Source organism: Asterias rubens, chromosome 7, assembly GCF_902459465.1.
Source record: "Asterias rubens chromosome 7, eAstRub1.3, whole genome shotgun sequence".
In the NCBI taxonomy this organism is placed as follows: Eukaryota; Metazoa; Echinodermata; class Asteroidea; order Forcipulatida; family Asteriidae; genus Asterias; species Asterias rubens.
The window spans coordinates 2,983,794-3,005,481 of record NC_047068.1 but is presented as its reverse complement, the minus strand read 5'-3'; the positions used below and the strand labels follow the sequence as shown (position 1 = coordinate 3,005,481).

At 38.8% G+C, this 21,688-nt stretch overlaps 1 protein-coding gene across 2 annotated transcripts; it reads right to left on the bottom strand.

Moving 5' to 3' along the window:
* Positions 1-2,287: 2,287 nt before the first annotated feature.
* Positions 2,288-20,727, bottom strand: LOC117292987 (protein FAM227A-like). Of its 2 annotated transcripts, none has more exons than XM_033775178.1 (12): positions 20,607-20,727; positions 19,356-19,514; positions 10,664-10,728; positions 9,883-9,924; positions 7,947-8,120; positions 7,422-7,562; positions 6,758-6,986; positions 5,646-6,232; positions 4,330-4,487; positions 3,664-3,816; positions 2,816-2,888; positions 2,288-2,549 (listed from the first exon to the last, which is right to left on the bottom strand). In XM_033775178.1, exons 1-12 carry the CDS (start codon positions 20,725-20,727, stop codon positions 2,469-2,471), a joined length of 1,983 nt encoding a protein of 660 aa, XP_033631069.1. In that variant the 3' UTR covers positions 2,288-2,468. The 2 variants fall into 2 exon arrangements, with proteins under 2 accessions (XP_033631069.1, XP_033631070.1); XM_033775179.1 differs by having other exon boundaries at positions 5,646-6,229.
* Positions 20,728-21,688: the final 961 nt, after the last annotated feature.

The window sequence follows — 21,688 nt, the reverse complement described above, 5'->3', positions numbered from 1 at the left end:
CTCCATCCAAGGATTTTTTTTTTTTTTAAATCTCCATCCAAGGTTCACTTAAAGGGAAAGTACACGTTTGGTAATTGTCAAAGACCAGTCTTCTCACTTGGTGTATCCCAACATAAGCATAAAGTAACAAGCCTGTGAACAATTTGAGCTAAATTGGTCACCGAAGTTGCGAGAAAATGATGAGAGAAAAAAACACCCTTGTTGGACGAATTTGTGTGCTTTCAGATAGGAATATAAGACTTCTGGCTAGAAGTCTTTTGTTATTTTAGTGAGAAATTACCTCTTTCTCAAAATCTATGCTACTGCAGAGGGAGCCGTTTCTCACAATGTTTTATACTAACATTTCATCCCAGAATATTTAAATAATATGGTGATACTTTTTAGCATCTTTTCAATGTGGCAAATAATAGTGCTTGAATCCTTAAAGGCATGGACACTATTGGTAATTACTCAAAATAATTGTTGGCATAAAAACTTACTTGATAACGAGTAATGGGGAGCTGATGATTGTATAAAGGTTGTGAGAAACGGCTCCCTCTAAACTGATATAGTTATTGAGAAAGAGGTAAATTCTCAATCTAGAAGACTTCAGGCCTGAAACCTCTTATAAGGCATCTTTGAAACTACACAAATTTGTGGCACAAAACTCCAGGTCATCATTTCACAAATACCCAGTTTAGGGTCTTTGTGAAAAGCAGGTTTCTTGGCATTGTGTACTTAAGGTGTCCAGTGCCTTCAAGGTCAACTTGAACCTATTGTCAGAATGACTTGTCAACATTTAGGTAATTACTCTAAATAACCATTGGCATACAACCTTACTTGGTAATGAGTAAAGGAGAGCTGTTGATAGTATAAAACATTGTGAGAAACAGCTCCCTCTGAAGTCTTTTTCCACGAATATGATTTTCGAGACCTCAGATTTAGAATTTGAGGTCTCGAAATCAAGCATCTGAAAGCACACAACTTTGTTTGACAAGGGTGTTTTTTCTTTCATTATTATCTCGCAACTTCGACGACAAATTGAGCTCAATTTTTCACAGATTTGTTATTTTATGCATATGATGAGATACACCAAGTGAGAAGACTGGTCCTTGACAATTTACCAATAGTGTCCGGTGTCTTTAAAGAGTACTTAACCTTTCATCAGAATGACTTGTAGACATTAGGGGGAAGCAACAATTTGATTAAATAAAAGTATCACACTATACATTCATATTTATCTCCACAAGTCAATTTATTATTTATGGCCTCACAATTTATAAAGTTTCTTCGGATTCCCATCTAATGTACAAAATCATTTACAAAATCATTTACAAATGTTGATATAAAACTCTTTGTGCTTAATTTTTACAAACAAAACTATAAAGAAAAATGTCCATGCATAGAATCAAATAAATAGCACTGATATTTGGATAAGGGGCGGATGTGATTTAACTTTTATATTTTCCATCATCAAGTAAAGACCTGATGTATTCATGACATCGCAGCATCATCTTTTACACCTTGTAACCTTTGTTTAAAAACAAGAGTGACCGTGAACATACCAGGGCCTTTTTAGTAAACAAACAAACAAAACAAAAACACCTATTTTTATCGTTCAAAGACATTTGTTATGACGTGTGACAGAAACTTCTTTATCTGCTGACAACACACAGAGTCTGCAAATAAATACATATGCAAAATCACAGTCTAACAAAACTTGCATAAACTCTCGAAGAAAACTTTGCTCCATGCATTTCCTATGAGCTTCATGTAAATCATTTAAGCCAGTTTGTGTGAAAACATTGTAGTTCATGGTAGAAACATTAGGAACTGCTACAACTATAGTCATATTGACCCATAATGGGTGCGTTCGTTTAGCTTCCCTGGGTCTACCCCGCGGTGCTCACTCGAGTGAGCCCCTGACAAGAGCTAAACGAACAATCACACTCGCCCTCTCGTGGTGACGGCATGCACCTCGGGTCACCCCCAAGTGACCCACTCCACAAGCAGGGCACTGGGGGCTGACCCGGGTGAGCCAGGGAAGCTAAACGTTCGCACCCTTTATTTGATGTCACAAGCCCAAAACAGCCGCCTTACTGAGGTCAATGAAATAGATCTACCATCATTAGCCAAGAGTGGTGCATAGCGTGTACACATTTCCATTGCTTGACATAAAAGATGGCGGCCAACGCAAGGGGTCTATACATCAGGGCTCAATTTCATAAAGCTATTAGACAGAGAATGACATTTCTTTGCTTAGCAAAAAATGAGTGGGGCAGCACAGTCACAATGTTATTTTGGTTGGTAACCTGTTTCTGTTAGACAATACTTTTCTGTGCTTAGCAAGTATTTGTGTTTACAGGCTTTATTGGTATTGGGCCCAGATATGGACAACTTAGTTGGCCTGTGTGTGACTTAAATGGCTTTGACTGTGACTTTTGAATTAGCCTAAGTTATCTCACAGACACCCAGTCGCCCTCATGTTGTTACATATAGATCTGATCCTGGCGCAGTAAGGTCTCTTCCACAGCCAGGGCGGCACCCGTACTCACTTCATCATGGTCTTTCTGTTGGTCAAATACAAACAAGGAATTCATACTTTATTATACAAAACACACAACTAGGACCTATACCAGAATCCGTGAACACAGGCAAGCTCTGTTCAAAGGCTTATTACAACAGTGAACACTTTGAACATCTCCTGACTGGAGACCCTAAACATTAGGGTTAGATAGCTCAGTCGGTAGAGCAGATTCAAGTCCTGCTTTTTGCTCCACCCAAATTCTTTTTGATTAATGAGTCTAAAATTCCAACAAATGTTTATATAACTTACCAGTAACTCCAAGACCAGCAAATCACTCAGCCTCTTGACCTCTCTGGGCTGTGCCATCAACAAATCCTCCCGTCTGTCAAATGAATATATAAATAACCATGATTTGCTTCTCTTCACCCAGGTGTACGATTGAAGACTTGTGAGGGCTTACTTTGTTTAATAAGTACTAGACGGGGTAAGTCCACAACCACTCATTGATTTATCACAGGTATCAGATATCTGAACTTCTCAAATGATTTCCGTGACTTGAAGTTCTGAATTTTCTTTTAATGAATTTTAAAAAATGTCAACATTATCACAAGTTGGATTTTTTCTTTTAGAAAACCCAACTTTTTAAAACAGCTGTCAATTTAACCAGATTTTCCTGCGTTTGAGTTGTCCCTAAACTTTCTACCAACCAGTCCTCATTGACAAGAACAAAAAAATACTCAATGCAGCTCAATGAATACATCCACCCAAGGGCCAGCAGCCGATTTCACGAAACGCTAGGATTAATCTTATCTCAAGTTAGGACGAGTAGGCCTACCTAGTCCTAACTTGGGGTTAATCTTAAGGTTTTACACATTACAGTGCAAGGCTGGGACTCATGCCAAGTCCTACGATTAATCCTAAGTTAGGAAGAGTTTGGTGAAATTGACGGCTGAACTATTAAAGCAGATCTCATGCCATCCCAAATCCAGCCGTTTCAGCATTCAAAATTTAAGCCCAGCCCTTCTGTAAACTGCTGATAAATGAGTCTTAAGCTTGGACAATTGGTGGCGCTCTTCATCTTTACCATAGACAGATCCCCGCACCTCCTCTCCCTCCAACCCCCCCCTCCCCCCCCCCCAACATCCAATATCTCTTACCTCATGTGTTCCTGTAGATCATTTCTCTGTTTCTTAAGAAACTGTGTATGGTCTTTCTGTCCGCCTTCGTACATCAGTTGATAATTCTCATCCATCTGACGTACAGAATGGAAAGTGTCTTGAATCAGCTGGCTGTAGGTCGGGGCGTCCATCGTGCACCAAAAAAAAAAGGTTAAGGACTTTAATACAAGTCTGTTCACAAAATCATTTCGAAATTAGAGTTATACTTTCAAATGTATTGGAAAGCTCTGTTTAGTTAGTTGGTGCAAGCTCTCATTACATGGTTGAAAAGTATGTGTATGCACAACAATCATTTTCTTGAAGCTGTTTAGCGCAAACATTTTGCTAAGCACATAATTGTATGTTGCTTTTTCACAGAACTCAGGGAAAGTATGCAGTGCTCAATACACATTGTTGTTAGCGTATACTTTTTTTTTATTCTTCATCCCTATGTAAAACTAACATCTATTAAAAAATATCACACTAGGGCCCAAAAGTCTGTAAGCACAACAACTTGATTAGCACAAACAACTTTTGCTTAGCAAAAATAACCAGCCAGAACACCATACAGTTACAATTCCTGCAACTGGTACCACGGCCATTTGTTGCTTAGCCAAGAAATTTGCTAAACAGATCGCCCAGATTGCAACCATCACTAAAGGATATGGAGGTAGTTTCTTGATCTCGGTTCGTCTGAGGAGGTTGTCGATACCGGTCGTCTGATCCAGGCCCTTCTGTCTTAAGAAGTGAAGGACCAGAGGACTCTGTCCGCTACTGTTGAACATCACTTTGGAGAATGTAGCGCCCTCACCAACGGGATGAGACTGGGGATGATGGGAGAAAATAAGAATACAAACTTATAAATCGCACTTTCTAATATAATATTACTCAAGACTAGACCTGGAGTTACATATGCAGGCCTACGTTGCCCCTGGTCTTGGCCTTGGTGCCATTCGAAAGGTCCAGTGGAAGTACCCTTTGCAAAATGAAAATGGCCTCGCCCTTTTTAAACTTGTTCAAAGATGAAATTCCAGGCCTGCAAGGCGCTACAGAAAAGATACTACAAAGTTTCAATCGCTATTACAGAAAACTACACTTAAACAGGAATGATAATAACTTGCAGTAAACAGAAGTTGTATTAATGTGAGTTTGGATTGTGTTGAGAGAGTGAATGTTTCCAGTGTCATTGGGTAGCTTGTTCCATAAGACTGGTTCCAGTGTGAGGAAATGCTCAATCCCCAATTGTGGGTGAAACAAGAGTTGGATGTAGAGGCAACAGAAACTGACGGTGCCTGATTTAAAGATCTTTGAGTTTGGAATAGGAGACTTTCCAACGCTAGGTGGCAGCAGACATACCGGGTAAATTTCCATTGTTTACGCAGTTCTGAACATGCGCATAATTCTGAGAACAATGGATTTACCCGGTAAGTCTGCTGCCCTCTATCGTCCCAGAAAGTCTCCCATTGGTCACAACACACTTCATCAGCGATGGTATTTGGTCAATTTGAACATTCTTGAAAAATGGCTTGATGGCCTGTGTTCCCCTTTACTCTAGAACTAGAACCTTCTCGATGTTATAATTCAGGTTTACAGACTCTGTACAAAACCAGAAATATACTGGGCCCAATTTCATAGAGCTGTTTAAGCACAAAATTTTGCTTTAAAAGCAAAACAATCCTTACTCGGTAAAATCAGATTACCGGCCAAGACGCCACTCAATTGTTATGCTAAGTAAACAACAGCTAAATACCAGTCATAAGCAATGTATATGGCATGAAATGTTTGCCATTAACATGTGTAAAATAAGCGAGCCATTTTCATGCTTAAGCAAATTTGGCCCCAGGTTTGGACAAAATGTAGGACTATTCCTTTCTTTAAGAAAACTTACAGGCTCCGTCTAGGTAAAATTCACTCATAAGTAAAATAATAACATATTTTAGTATTTCTTTTTCTGGTATAAGCAAATTTGATTTGAAACGAACCTCAACTGCCTTTGCATCATTTCTCTGCCTTATAAAGGACTGCGTCGTTGACTTGGATGCCTGTACCTCCAGCGTATGTCTACTACCGCTATCGCTTGCCCTGAGTCCCTCTCCATTGTTCTTAGAGGTATTGTTTCCGTTCCTTTGATCCTTCCTACCCCTGTTGACATTCTTTGCAACTTTTGTCTTCCCTGTTTTCAACTGAGCCTTGTCTATGTCAGAATTCTCGAGTGAGTTCTCACGAATCGGCAACAGTCCGCCGGTCTTCATCACCACGCCGGTTTTCCCCACTCCTGTCGTGGATTTCCCTACGGTACCTTTACCTGCTCCTCTCAGTGGGAGAGGGGCATGCTGTGCCCGGGCTACCGTCGAGATCGACATGAAATCAGAGTCTTGTGGGATGACTCCCGTGGCCGTCGTGGCCACTGACGTGCCACTTGATGTCCGTGATTGGAGCTTGTTTTTGGCGTTGACTTGTTGTTGGGACAGTGGAAGCTGTGGTTGAGGGACAGACGAGTCGGTTGTCTTGCTTGCGTTGGAGTGATTACTGCTCTCTGGTGTCAGCATGTCAAAGTTGAAGAGACCTCCTTGAAATCCATGACATGAAAATAATTATAATGTTTCTTTTAGACTCATTTCAAAAATAATGACTAAATGTTTGTATGGCCAGCAAAATTCCCTGTGATCTGTGTTGCCATTAAGATGACCACACCTTGAAGGCAAAGTATACCTTTGGTTTTTGAAACCGTTCGGTTGTTTTCATTAGCAACGACGAAAACGTCAAGCGGTTTTGTCCACGCAGGAAGAGTAATCCATAACTGAAATACACAATCTGAGAAACGTTTTTATTGCAGAAACATTTTGGGAGAAAGCTAAGTTCTGAAAAGAACTGTCATGCTTCTTAACGACTGCCTTGGCGGAAGTTAGAAAAAATTGGCCGGGACTACTACTTTAGCTTAGTGGATCAAGGCAAGGGGACTTCTCATTATTAACTTCACTGACGGATTGAGTTTTCAATTGGTCCCAACATTTCAAATAACCTGCTCTAATCTTAGTCAGGCGACTGAAGAGCTGAGACATGTTGGTCTACTAATAGGGATTTGTAAATTTACCTTTCTTGTTATCCGTCTTCATGAACTGCTCTCGCTTCATGTTCTGCGGCTCCAGCCCCGAGTAATTCCACTTCAGCCACGTCCTTGGCCTCGGTCTGGTCCCGTCCACCCACTGAGAGGTCAGAGTGCAAAGGTCACTCCTAAAGTTATTGTCAAATTGCCGCCACGAGTTGGGGAATGCAGCGCAGAAGGCGCTGTAGATTGACTGAGCTAGGAGGTCGCTGTAATCCTGTAAAGATAAATGTGGTGTCGACATTTTGAAATTCTGACAGACAGTTATACCCCCATCACACCGAACTCGTTCTCAGTACATTCTGAAAAATGTAGCCGAACGGGCTAAAACAGTGTGCAACCGGAGTGGATGCAGCAACTATTCATGGTCTGTTTACCAAATTTAGGGACAGGCTCAGACGGGTTTGATCAGAATGGTGCTCCAGAACTTTGAGCCTACTCAACATTTTTAGCCGATGACTATCCCGTCCTGCATTTAGATGAAGTGGCAACATACTTAAAACAAGAAGGACGTCTGCAAACGGAATTAAACTGTCGTACTTGGATTGTACTAGGGACGTGCAAAACGTGGTGGGTCGGCTGCAGAGCTGCAACTCATGCCAAATTTGGGGCAGGATTGGGAGGAAACTGATGAGGGTAGTCAGGAACTGACCTGGAAGAAGACATCCCTGAACTTAGGGTTCCTTGCAAACAGCAGTAGCTTGATGTAGTTATGAGCAACTCGGTTGAAAATCCTCTCTTGGGTTCTCTTGCTGGGATGGTATCGCTGCAGGAAGAACCACCAGAAGGTGTCCTAGCCACGACAACGGCAAAAGAAACAAGATTACAATTTTGTTTAGCCTTCGACAAAAAGACTCTGCTAGGTTTGAAACATCAGGCCGTTAACTATTTTTTGCAAGATTACAATGTGGAATTCACTCCTTATATATAGCTGCAAAAAAGCAAAATAACTTGAAACCTTCAAGTCATTGCTAAAGACCCACTTGTTTCATTGACAGTGATTTTGATTTTTGCGCATCTTTGATTGTGAATTTTGATTGATGTTGGACACTTGTGAACTCCCAAAACGTGAATGCATTTTTCTTCTTGGAGATTGCCTGGAACAGGTTGCCTGCAAATTGCCTCATGTGACATGGTCCCGATAAGTTTGAAAGCTACTTCAAGAAATGAAACTTACGACAAGAACAGCCTCGGACATCTTTGAGAAAAAGAGTCTCTTGAATTCCTGTCTGTACTGCGGCTTAATCTGAAGGCCCGTCAGGGCATCTGTCACCCTCTTTATGATGGTCATTGTCTCTAGGTCTGGCAAGGAGGTGAGCTGATGGGGGTCATAACCAGCGTACTGATGAAGCTACATCCATGTTATCAGAAAAGATAAGAAAACGTTTATAAAACAGGCCCGATACTTCACGGAGGTAATGAAGGCGATTGCCTCGATGCCCCCTGGTCATTGCCTTGGTGCCCTTAAAATGCTCACAGTAGAAATGTACAAATTCCTCATAGGGTGCCCTTTACCAAGGAGAAAACACCTTGGGGCACTCGCCCATTCAAAAACGAAGCATACAGGCCTGAAATAATACTTGAATAAGTTTGGTGCAATGTTGGTTTTGGTACTGTATGAAAATGGTTGACGTAACAATGCAACTCCATGGTGAACGACCTAATTTCCGAGCTAACCTGTGAAATACACTCTGCGATATGGGGTGAACCAAATGGTTTTATATTCATTTTCTTATCAATTTGATCTTATTTTTTATTTAAAAAAAATATACAAAAAAAGAAATCACATCATCCACGTAGTAAGACCCTTGTATCATAATAATTATTACTACAAGAACACAGCAAAATATAAATCAGCTTTTTCACTCGTAGCTCTCTGTGAGCATAAAACATTTATTGAACAAGCTAAATCATTCATCGCATTTTCTAAGTTACGATTCCTCAGTGTCGTTGAGAAACAGGTGGCAGACACCTTCAAAAGGCTCCTGCAATTCATTACAACTTGTCAGCATCGGAAACCTTCATGTACGTCTGTTTATTACAGTGTGCAACTGCCAGTATTTCATTATAGTTGGCGCCATGTTTTATCACCGTTTTAAAGACAAGGTAATATGACAAAGTTTTTAATTAAAATTGTGTCTAAAATTAAAGGAATCAATGTAGATTTGGTTTGAGGTAACACCATGTGTATCTACTTGCCGGATAGATGTTGCTCTTTAGAGAACTGTCTTGCTTTATATTCACTATTTATATCATTTTTTTTATAAACACATCAACATTAGTCCTTTGAAATGAATTGAAAAATGAATGAAGGTAACAGGCTTTTAGAATGTACATTCATAAATACCTACGACAGTTTATCCATTCTGATTGGTCGGGAGGGCATCACGTGTGGGTGTTTGAACGGATAATATAACACCAGTAAAAAGTGTTGAAACATGGGCGTGACACGCGAGTTTGCACCTGTGCTTATAAGACAGTTTCTTCATTCCTATTGGTCGAGAGCATTGGCTGAGCAGTTGTGCCACATCACGCGATACGCGCGATGCACACAGAAATCTCCTTATTAGGAGTTGTTTACCTGAGGGCCTTACCATTTCATAGCTGGAGGGGTGTTGTGTTGAAAGAAATCATTGAACAATTACAATTTTTGCATTTATTTTACTTTTTGACCACAAAGTGTTGATGTCTTTTGACCAAAAAGGTATTTATGAATGGGATTTCGTCTCGGTAAAATTATCAAGAACCAGGCCTCGGCGGGTTTAAACCACTAGTTGAACACCTCTTCACCACACATTGATTCCCTTATTCTACAAAATTTAATTACATGTAAAATGAAATAACTAAATCGAGGAGAAATCTTCAGCACTTGTCTAAGGTCTTCTCGGAAACTGTCTAAGGCTGTCTCAGAAAGTGCCCAACATTGTCTCGGAACCGATCAGTTCCCGATGGTCTTAGCTCAGGCGCATTGTGATCCTGAAAAGTCAGTCGCAGACCGTTTTGTTGTTGACGCAGGGTCGACCTGAGGCCGGCTTTAGACAGTCTCAGAAACCTTTAAGGTTAATTTAAATCAACCACTGCCCAACTCACATTTGACCATAATATCATCTTACCTCAACAAGTTTAGGCTTAGTGTCACCTTTATCCTTTGTAATCTGAAAAATATACAACAATTATTAATATTAACTTAACAATTTAATATCAATCCATGGAGATTCAGGAATGAACTACAAATGTAGCGGCCCAAACTATTGTGACATCTTTGGATGTGACATCTTTGGATATTTATTGACAAATTCAAATACAAAATTTATATTTGACCTTAATAGAGTTCCAGTTCAATTATTAGTGTGACAGAATTCAATACTCAAGCCAATAAAAAATGACAAGCAGAAACTAACTTTATAGTATGCATCGTCAAACAGACAAGTCTCGAAGCAACTGGAGAAAAGTACAGTTATTAATAAAGGCACTGGACCTAAAGGCATTCTCACTTTCTGTATCCCAACAAATGTATAAAAATAACAAACCTGTGAAAATTTGGACTCAATTGTTCATCGAAGTAGCAAGAGAATGTTGAAAGAATAAAACATTCTCATCGCACACATTTGTGTGCTTTCAGATGCTTAAGTAAGACTTCACACCTCAGCTGAAGTCTTTTAATACTTGAGTGAGAAATTGCCTCTTTCTCAACAACTCCGTCCCTTCTTCAGAGGGAGCCGTTTCTCAAATTTTTTTTATCCCTACCAACAGCTCTCCATTGCTCATTATCAATATTAAGTTTTCATGCTAACAATTATTTTTGAGTAATTACCAATAGTGTCCGGTGCCTTTAAAAACAAAATTAAAATGACTTCAAAGAAACAGGTGTTCCGTCTAAATTGTTTCTCCCACCTTTCTACTTGACTCGTTGATTTTAGAGAGGTGTTTCAGCTTAGGCGTGACGACCTTTACCAGCGCTACACGCATACCGGGGAAAAGAAAGTATAGATAATTAGAACACTCGCAAGTTTGTGACATGACGTTGGCCTAGATAAATATATATGTGATATCAGCTGTGATGTTTTACCCAAATGTTTTATTCTCTGGGAGTGAAGGTTTAATTTGGTGACCACAGAACCTACCCTATTACATTACCAATTCAGGTCAATAATTGATTTTCTTCATCTTGAAAAATAATGAACAAATAATCATGATCCTCTGTTTCAATTAGGAAAACAAGTGTTAAATCATATCGGGATCAAGAATAACATTTGTTGGGACGGTTCTGTGAGTAAATGCATGAAAATCAACTGCTAATTTTGATAAAATCACAATCATACGATTCTCAGATCAACAACTTTAATTTAGAATTAAATCAGATGTGGGCTGTCTGAGTCGGTTTACTTTGTCAAGAGTAAACCAGTCCATAACAGTCCTAAAATAACAAACTTGCGCATAAAAAAAACACGTATTAATTGCCCCCTTTAAAATCAGATCAGGCCTGCTACTTCATGGAGGCAACAAAGGCGATTGCCTCCGTGTCCCCTGGTCATTGCCTTGGTGCCCTTGAAATGCTCCAGTAGAAATTTACAACTTCATCATAGGGTGCCCTTCACCATGGAGAAATTGCCTTGGTGCCCTTGCCCTTTTCAGAAACGAAGGATACAGCCCTGTCATATGTTTGCACCCAACACCACAAACCAAATGAATAATTTCACTTCTAACCCCCTCCACACCCCCCTCCTGTAAACTCTCCTCACAAAACAATTAATAACAACAGATTACAACAAGTATAACTTTACTTCATCCGCCTGATTTCCCTGCACAAATAAAAACCCACTCATTAAGGCACAACATCATTTACTCCAATTTCCCGTCTTTAAAAAAAGTCCAGCACTACATCTTCTTGATGTGGCATCAAAAATTCATAGCCTCAAACCGCTTGAGTATCCGCAGTGATCACTTTCTACAAACACAGGAGGCAGTATGTAGTCTCCAGTATCAACCCTTGCTCGAGGGTGAAACAGTCTCGCATGTCGACCCTGCCGGGGAATATCTCCAAGGCTAACTAATATTTTTTTGATAAGATCTTCGGTTACTTTGGGACAATTGCTGGATAACCTTTCAATAAGTCTTGTTTTTTTTGTCTCAAATAACTGAAACTAGAGATGGGGTAACAATTACTCCTGCAATATCAGCTCTCTCCTAAAAAAATAAAATAAGTCACACGACACGATTTCGGACCTGAAAACAGACCGGCTAAGGTTACATAATTAGAACATTCTCATGAAAAAAAAGGGATAGTTTACCGGCCTATTTTTCAGCAAGCCCATTTAAGCACACAAATCTTGCTAAACAGAAATGGGTCACTAACCAATACACCATGTAGATGACACTGCTTATTGATGGTTCCCCACAAGTTTTGCTTAGTGGCGTAAACTTAAAATTATGTCCAGACATCTGTTTTCAACTGCCAAATTTTTAAAAAAATTACCTCGCAAACTAAACATTGATATTATACATAGTAAGGTTTGCGGTAACACCAGGTAATGACAATCTCTAAATGAGTTGGGGTGGTTCAACAGTTCTTTTCAGAACCCCCCCAAGTCATTTAGATATTGTCATACCATGATGTTCCCACAAACCTTACTTTATCATATTTCCATCTTGCAAAGTTTCAAATCCTAATCCATATTTTAGTTTTTAATAGTCTTTGAAATTGCTTGACCAGCAAAAACAATAATTGGAGGGTCATGCTGATTATGGGAACAATGCAACTAGGCAATAAAAATTACTTTTTACGATGTCAATTATAACCCAAACTCATTTCCGCGTTAAAACCATTTTTTTATGACAGGTAGGCCTAATCTTGATAAATTCTGCTATTTGTTGATGGTTCCCCACAAATTTTGCTTAGTGTTAAACTTAAAATTATGTCCCGACATCGGTTTTCGATTGGCAATTAAAAAAAATGACCTCGCAAACAAACTTTGAACATTGATAACAACATAGTAAGGTTTGCGGTAACACCAATGTAATGACAATCTCTAAATGAGTTGGGGTGGTTCAGTCTTTTCAGAACCAATTCATTTATTGTCATTAGGCCTACATGGTGTTCCCACAAACCTTACTTTATCATATTTCCGCCATGCAAAGTTTCAAATCCTAATCCATATTTCAGTTTTTAATAGTCTTTGAAATTGCTTGACCAGCAAAAACAATAATTGGAGGATTATGCTAATTATGGGAACACTAAAACCGGGTAATTGAAATGACTTTCTTACCATTTCACTTACAACCCAAACTCATCTCCAAGTTGAAGCCATTTTTTTTAGGACAGTTAGGCCTACTGTTTATAAATTATGTTAAATGTAATAAAATAAAAGCATGCTGGGTACAGTTAGTAGATTTGTCATAAAAGATGAGTAGACTTTGCTTCCAAATAACATGCGTTACATACACTTCCTTTTGTGTGTAAGGTAATAGATCTCAATGACAATAAATGTAACTCACAGGCATGGGGTGGATTTCACAAGTCCTAACTTAGGACTAGTCCTAAGAGATATCAAAAACGTATAGCTAGTCCTAAGTTAGGAGGAGCAACTCGTCCTAACTCGAGATAAGACTAGTCTTAACTCTTTGTGAAACCCACCCCTCGTATTTCATCTTTGAAAGGGCAGGGCCATTATCATTTTAAACAGAGGGCACTTCCATTGAAAACAATCTATAAGTCTATAGGAAATTTGTTGAAGGGGCACCAAGGCCAAGACCAGGGGCAATGGAGACCGTGGCCTCCGAGTGTTTCGATAAGTTCCAGGCCTAGTCTCACATCCAGAAGGGTGATATTAATATTTATTATTATAACATTTGTTGAATTGTCAGACAGTAGGAGGGTTTCAATAACCTTCAAGTTATTAATACACTGGTCAAAGTTAAATTACAAATTAAAAATTGTAATTACAATGTTTTTTAACAAAAGACTTAATGGAGTTACTTACATGCAAACAACAATGGTTAGAAAGTTTATCAATCATTGTCAAATTTCAACAACAAAAACCTTGTTATGAAGGCCAAATTGGCATTTTATGGCTCTTAGATACACATGTTTTGGTAATATTAATTCTTTGAGAAGGTAATTTTAATAATTAGCATATTAAATTAACATACAATATTAGAAGCATGCATATACTCAGCCAGCTTGCAGAAACGTTAGCTCTGTTTAAAGTTGATTGATTGATTAAATTTAAATTAAAAAACCACATGCAAGTCAACAGTTAAAATTAATCCATTCTGAAATGTAGAAGTTAAAATGATTAGCATCATTAAATCATATGCCATGCTGGGGGTACAGCACTGGTCAAGTAGAAAGAGATCATCAAGTGTTTTCCTTGTATTCAGTTTGAAAGTGTCCCTGTTTTTATTTTGAATGTTTTTAAACCACAAGGTAAACTGACTGTGACAACTGTAAATAATTTGGGGTTGAACAAAGACAAAAATAAACCAACAACCTCTGGTGTAATGTGCTGGCGCTCTACCAACTGAGCATTAAGCCGTATGTTGGCAGTTTTCCTATTTTGTAAAATAGGCCTATAGCTTTGTTCAGGGGTGCCAGTCAGGAGCGATATGCCTGTTAGCTTTTGTGTGGTCAGGGATCACGGACAAGTTTACGGACCTTGGAAGCGGCAGCTGGGGGATCACCTTCAGGGGATTTGACGTCTGTGTATCAAATATCAAGTTATAACTTCCCTCCTTCCTACAATTCCCGGCGAGTTATTTTCATTTGGTATAATTTCTCTTTGTAGCCCCTTGCCAAGAGTGGCTTTGAATTGTTTGGGTGAACTTTCACTTCTAACAAACCAGAATGAAGTTTTTATCCAAGTCCAATACGTTTAGGTGTTGAGTTTCCTGCAGAGTGGAGTATTTTGTAGGATAAGGGAACCAGATAAACACATGCTGGGCTAGAGTTTAAATCTGAAATGTTTTCTTACTGGTAATATGCGAACAGACCGAGGAGGGGGGAAACTAGTTCATAAAACCTTTCAAATAAATGACCTGTGAACATTTAATTAGACCAGAATTCCCACATAAAAAACTCTCTCTTTGACTGAAAACAAAACCAATGCTGTACCACATCTCTAACTCAATTATACACAAGATTAAGGAGCATTTTGTTTATTTTTAGTCTAAAAGAAATCTTACTGGATTTAGCGGCATAGACCCCAGCGAACTGATTGAGTTCCTTGACATCGGAAGCTGTTTAGGGAAATAAAATATCCACCGATGTTTGCAAAAAAAAAGAGATGTTATTCATCAGCCCCAAATCAGATGGGCGAGAGGGATTTTTTTGTTAGTAAGTTATGAACAATGGGTGCAATGATCATTACATCAGTGCAAGATTTTTGTTTACCGAGTGTGAATGTGGGTGGACTGATTGCCTTTGTGCCCTTGAAATATTCCAGTGGACTCAATTGCGTTTCTCTCATAAAGGTGCCCTTTATCAATGTAAAAATGCCTCGCCCTTCCTTACAGGAATGCAGTCACTTCATCTGGCTCAATTTCATAAACTCTGTAAGCACAACAACTTTGAGTGGTTTATTTGGTTTTTACCCATGTACATCGATGTGTGTTAGCACTGTATACTCAGTACTTGCCTGAGTTCTGTGAAAACAAAAATCAAAGGCATATTACTTGGGTGGGATTCGAACCCAAGACCTTTGTAATTCTAGAACAGTGTCATACCAACTTAAAATCTTGAAACCCTTTAGTGACTTTTAGCCTTGTTTAGGGCTAACTTGCATAACAAATAAAATGTTGCTTAGCAACAACATGTTACCAGCCGACATCCTGGTATCCCACTGATTTTTTGCTTAGCAAAGAAGCTTGCTAAGCAGCAGTATCTGCTAAACTGCTTTGAACATGAATTTGGGGCCAGGCTTATACAATATTCTTGCACTGTTGTGATGATTTATTTGGTTAGTCGTGGTTGAAATAATGATCAGTCACACCAGAAAGCCACTGCAAGAACCACACTGCAACCAAAGCTGTTTTGATTGGTTAGACGACATAACCTAATGAAAAATAAACCAATGAAAATGTCTTTCACAAGATGAATAGGTTATCGGACAAGTCACTGACAGCACCACCTTAAAGGCACTGGACACTATTGGTAATTACTCAAAATAATTGTGAGCATAAAAACTTCCTTGGTAACAAGCAATGGAGAGCTGTTGATAGTGTACAAAAAATTGTGAGAAACGGCTCCCTCTGAAGTGACGTAGTTTTCGAGAAAGAAGAAAATTTCCATGAATTTGATTTTAAGACCTCAGAATTGAGTTTGACTCGAAATCAAGCATCTGAAACACACAAGTTTGTAAGACAAGAGTGTTTTTCTTTCATTATTATCTCGCAACTTCGACGACCAATTGAGCTCAAATTTGATGTCAAGATACACCAAGTGAGAAGACTGGTCTTTGACAATTACCAATAGTGTCCAGTGTCTTTAAGTTAACAGGTGTTGTTCCAAAAGAAGTAATCCAATCAACATACATGTATTCAGTCAGCAGGGAATAACTTTTTATTGTGGACGTGGAAAATTGCAGCAGTCAAAACTACTGATTCCTGACAGCTTGGAAAGTAAATTATCTTTGCATTTAAACCTTTTTTTGTGATTGATTGGTTTGAATCCTCAAATAGCTCACTGAAATAAGGCAATGATCTTTGAGACTCCGAATCCATTTGTAAAAAATTCCAATCTTCAATTCATGAATGAACAGGCCTAAGTTTTGGTATTATTTATTAATGACGCCCATTGAAAAGCTCCTACAGAAATTCACAATTTTCTCTTTTACAGTTTTTATTATGAACTTGTTAACTTGTCTTGTGGGTTTTTCCCAACAATTTGAGCTATAAATGAGAGCCACAGGCTATCATTTCTCAAAAGTTAAACCTTACAATTATTTCTTATTATTTTTAATGTTAAACTGTCAATATTTCAATCTTAACCCCTAAAGTTTTTCTTCATTTCCTTGGAATTCAAGAATGAAATCTTACAAAAGTTACAAGCGTCATTAGAGACACTTTTCTCCAGTTTAAAATAATAGAGTGTACCATGAATACACCACTCGAGGTTGTAAATGAAAATATACAGTACAATGAAGATTAAAAAACAGAAGAAGTACAGTAAAAAACTCCACCCAAGATTCGATGAAACCACACAATGATGATGAAAATAACTTTTCCAAGAAAGGCTAGATGAAACCCCCCTGCAATATTGCTCAATCACTACATTACTATAGTTTCAGCTAATTGGTTCATTAGAACAAGTCACGGAGGTAAACATCGACACAAACATGCTTGGCGTAAAGAAGGAAAGTCTTAACATAGGGGGCTATATAACAAAGCAATACATTTGGTACATCGCATGCTTTACTGTAGTCTTGATCAGCGACATTAACTTTTTAAACCTAGTTGCCAATAGTTTTCCCCGGTGTTCCTGGCTTGATCAAGCGCCTAATAATGTTGTATATTATTAAGATTATCGCAACTCGAATCACTGGACAACAGATCTCCGAGCCAGCCTCTGCACCAGTCAATGTACAGTAATACAACAACAAAAGTGTCTCCAATCAAGACTAGCTAGACTACAGCCCATGCATGCATTCACAGAAATCAAACTATCAAGAAAAGAGGACAGAAAAAATGAACGATCAACAACACACGATATTTTCACAGATACAACTTGGGAATTCGTCTTGGTGCAAGATTGGGCAATAGTTATGAATTTTGGCTCTAACATTCTTGTGGGGACTGCACAAAGCCAATGATCCAACTTCCCACTCCAGCTCACAGCTGTTACGTTACTACAACATAGAGTTATATATAAGAGCTAGAGGGCGCACTGGCCTACATACGTGACCAGCATGCGCGCAGGCGGCCATTTTTCTAAGTTGACAAAACAGGCATCGTGCAGGGTGTGTTTGTGCGGCCATTTTGTAAGTTGACAAAACAAATAAAGTGTTCAATAAACACAAACTCCAACGTGTAGTTCATATTCAACGCGCGTACAGAATGGCGCGCATGTCTCCTTGCGGTCCCGTCGCGTTTGTGCCCACCAGTGCGCCCTCTAGTTCTTATACATAACTCTATGTACTACAACCACTTCACTTATCAAACATATTGTAAATATGTGAAGCCTTTCTCTAGGGTCAAAATGTAGTGTTTTATAACACTATTGACTAAAACATTCTTGCACCTAGACGTATAGTAGCTAAAATCTACGGGGTTGGGCACCTTAACTTTATCTTACAAGCATGCACAGGGCTATGATAAACTTTGGGGCAGTAAATGCATACAATAGAAGGCTTTGATGCCCACTCTTAATACAATTCATGACTCTTCCATTCTAAGAATTGACTTTGTTTTCTCACATCCAAACCACTGTAACTGTACTGAGGCTGGAAGGGAGTTTAATCTGACTCATAAAGCTATTGGGTGCGTTCGTTAAGCTTTCCTGGGTCGACCACGGTCTGCCCCTGGTGCCTTCGAATAGCTTTGACGTCATTCCAGGGGCTCACCCGGGTCAGCCCCTAGTGCCCTGCTGGTGGAGTGGGTCACTTGGGGGCTGGCCCAAGGTACATGACGCCACTACGAGAGCGGTGAGTGATCGTTCGATTAGCTCTTGTCAGGGGCTCACCCGAGTGAGCACCGCGGGGTAGACCCAGGAAAGCTGATCTGACTCCATCTTTAGAAAGTGAGTGCATCATCACTTTAAATTGGATGCATACTGCCCCTTTAAGTTCAAGGAAAGTGAGCTAAAACCAATCACAGCATAGACAATCAAGCCTTGTTACCAGAAAGTATGCACAATCAATGCACACACATCACAAAAAAAGCTAGCAAGCGGAGGTTGCAGAGAAGGAGTTTGCCAAACTTACGAGAAACTGCAAGAAATGAGCAAGCAATAAAAGCATTACAGAAAGTCGTCCACACAGCACAAGGAGAACACAAAAAAGGCAAATGGCCTTGCATTTTAAAAGAGCAATTTCCAAGTCTGGCAAATTATTAAGTAAAACAAAACTACTGAAACCCTATAAAAAAATAGTAAAAAAAAATAATAGCTATTAGAAATAATATTTGAGCTCATTAAAAAAAAATTTACATAGGGAGCCTATTGCACAAGTGCCATCTTTATTTATTTAAAAAAAAAATTAAACACATTGTTTTAATAACTTTAAGCCCGTAAAACCTTCAATATGAATATTCATATAATGCAAATATCACAGCTGCTCCTGCATAATATGATTGTTTTATTTTTATTTTATTTTTCTGGTTTGGTCTTCAATTTTAAAAAGCGTATTTTTTGTAATCATACATATAAACTTTTAAAATACACAATCAGTACTTTAATTAATAATTTAATTTAATTGATAGTTGAATGGCTTTCTTTGGGTCAGAGACCTTTTTCCTTTTAAATCCAAAATAGGTTTCTGTTTTTCATGATGAAAAGAGAAAGTACCATCCCATACTTGTACTCTAGTCTAGTAGTAGTTGGGCCAGGCCCAACTTCATTTGGGAACGATACAAAGATTCAAAGCCATTGATTTACCTTTTTGCGGACCCTTCTGAAATCGAGGGGACAGGAGAAGAACATCTTCAGGGACGTTCGTTGCTTTGCTCTCAATCACCAGCTCCGAGAAATCCTGAAGCTCTCTGTCTAAAGTGGCTATTCTTTCATTCACACGTTCTATACTGCCAACAAGAAAAGCTGTATCCCCCGAACTGTTAAGGTTTCAACGCACACATTACTTCTCATGGAAAAGCTGAATTGCATTTAATGTTAAAAATAGTCAATTTGTTTTGAGTGCTCTAAAAGGGAACATGACTCTACCAGAACGGTGTATTGAGAGAGTTGCGACTTGGAGGTCTTGTATGGAGTTTGTACAGTAGCATACAGATCCCAGATACCCGTGCTTTTTTTTAATACACAAACTGGCTAAATCTATTTGAAAGTGGTGGAAACTATATCTCTTACGGCTCTGGATTCTACCACAACTTCACAAGACGGATTTGTTTAAACTAAGGTTAGTTTGTTTTGAATAAATTGATGATGGGCTGATTGGGCTCCTGATCCAATCAACAAACATCCATCACTCAGTTTAAAATAAATCCAGTACTGTTGGTAACGACATGTTGGTTGTCATCTCCATGTCAACTGGATTTGAGTGTGATGGCCAGCCATGGATTTATGGCACACCGCCATAGATTCAAGTTGCGATAACGTAACCCTCCTGCCGACGGCGTGTCGGCAGGAGGGTTACGTTATCGCAACTACATGGATTCCTGAGTCCTGACACGTAGACCCTGAGAGAGAGACTCCCCTATCTAATCATGCCCTGAACCTGAGGTATGAGCTTAATTTATAGTTAGAAACAATTTAATTAGAACCTTATTTCACACCATTTTACTCAGTCATACCTTTATCAATCATTCATATTAATAAATCATACTTTTTTATTATTTTAAATGAAAAATAAAAGTGATTTTGGAAAGTGACTATTTATTTAATTTAAATAGGCCTGGGCCTATCTATTTGTTGTAGGGCAGGCCTTTTTCAGCTGTTTATAACCTATATTGGCAAGACATAGTGTTGGTCACATAGCGTGTTTGCGCATTATACTAGTTTACAGTCAATCAAATGATCAAACAAGCTTTGAGCAATTTTTATCACGAAATAGATTAAGTACACTCGCACAGTTGCAATATCGGTCGCACGGGAGCGGCTTCAATCTGCGGCTGTAATGCAAGGTTTTGCTGAATCAATTCTACTTGAAATAAAGTTCATATTGATGAAGGATACGTGCATTTTTCCTCTGCTCTCCGATCAATTTTTCTCTTGCCTTATCAAGTTCTTCTTTCGTGTCTAAAATATCTTCCCTGTACAAATTCATAGGCGAGTTTGTCCTGTTTATATCCGCCATCTTGGATCACCAAGATCACCGTTTTCACTCTCGTAGCCAGGTTGGTGTGTTTACTTTGTTCGATCCCACGTCGATAATAGTACCTAGTAGAGATTGAATGAGAGAACGAAGTTGTTGTTTTGTTTTTGAGGTAAACTATTGCCGGCAAAATGAACAAACATCTTTCTTTTTTTTATATATAATGAAACAAATTTCTAAATCTTATGGTTTACGTACATACCGGTGCTGCACACGACAATTCCGACCTACTTATCGATATATATTATAATTACTATCTTGTTGTAGGCCCCCTACACGATAAATTATTTACATGGTAAATTATCAGGACCGTACACATAATTTATTGTGTACGTACGCGATCAACCATCGTATACGTACATAAACAATAAATACTAAATAATAACAATAATGATAATAATAATAATAATAATAATAATGCATTTATAATGCGCCATCTATCTAGTGTACAATACCCTATTCCGAGGCCCAGAGCAGAAAACAAAACATAAAATACAACACACACAAAATAGAATACTTGAAAATAGAATTAAAAATGTTGTTTAGTCGATTGACTAATACAATTAAGGAGAAAATAATATCATGATACAAGTGATAATGTGAGCCCTAAATTCCCTGGCCCTTAAGCGGGTCCGGCCCCATGGTGTAAAGGATTCGCACTTGCATGCTCACTCTTTGACAGATTGGTCCCCTAAAACTTGTGTCATAGATCCGCACATGAACTTGATGCTGTTAACTCAAAAGGTTCTGCTGCTGCTAAAATTTTGAAGGCTTAATATGTTCTGTTCCGTTCTGTTTGCCCTCTTATTGACCAAAGATGGCATCACAGAGCATCTAGAATGCAAATTGTTCATATATTATGCATTAAATTCCAACATCTGAGAGTGGCCACATCACCCCCTCAGACTCCCTAGATTGTACCAGAGAGCATCTACGACCTAAA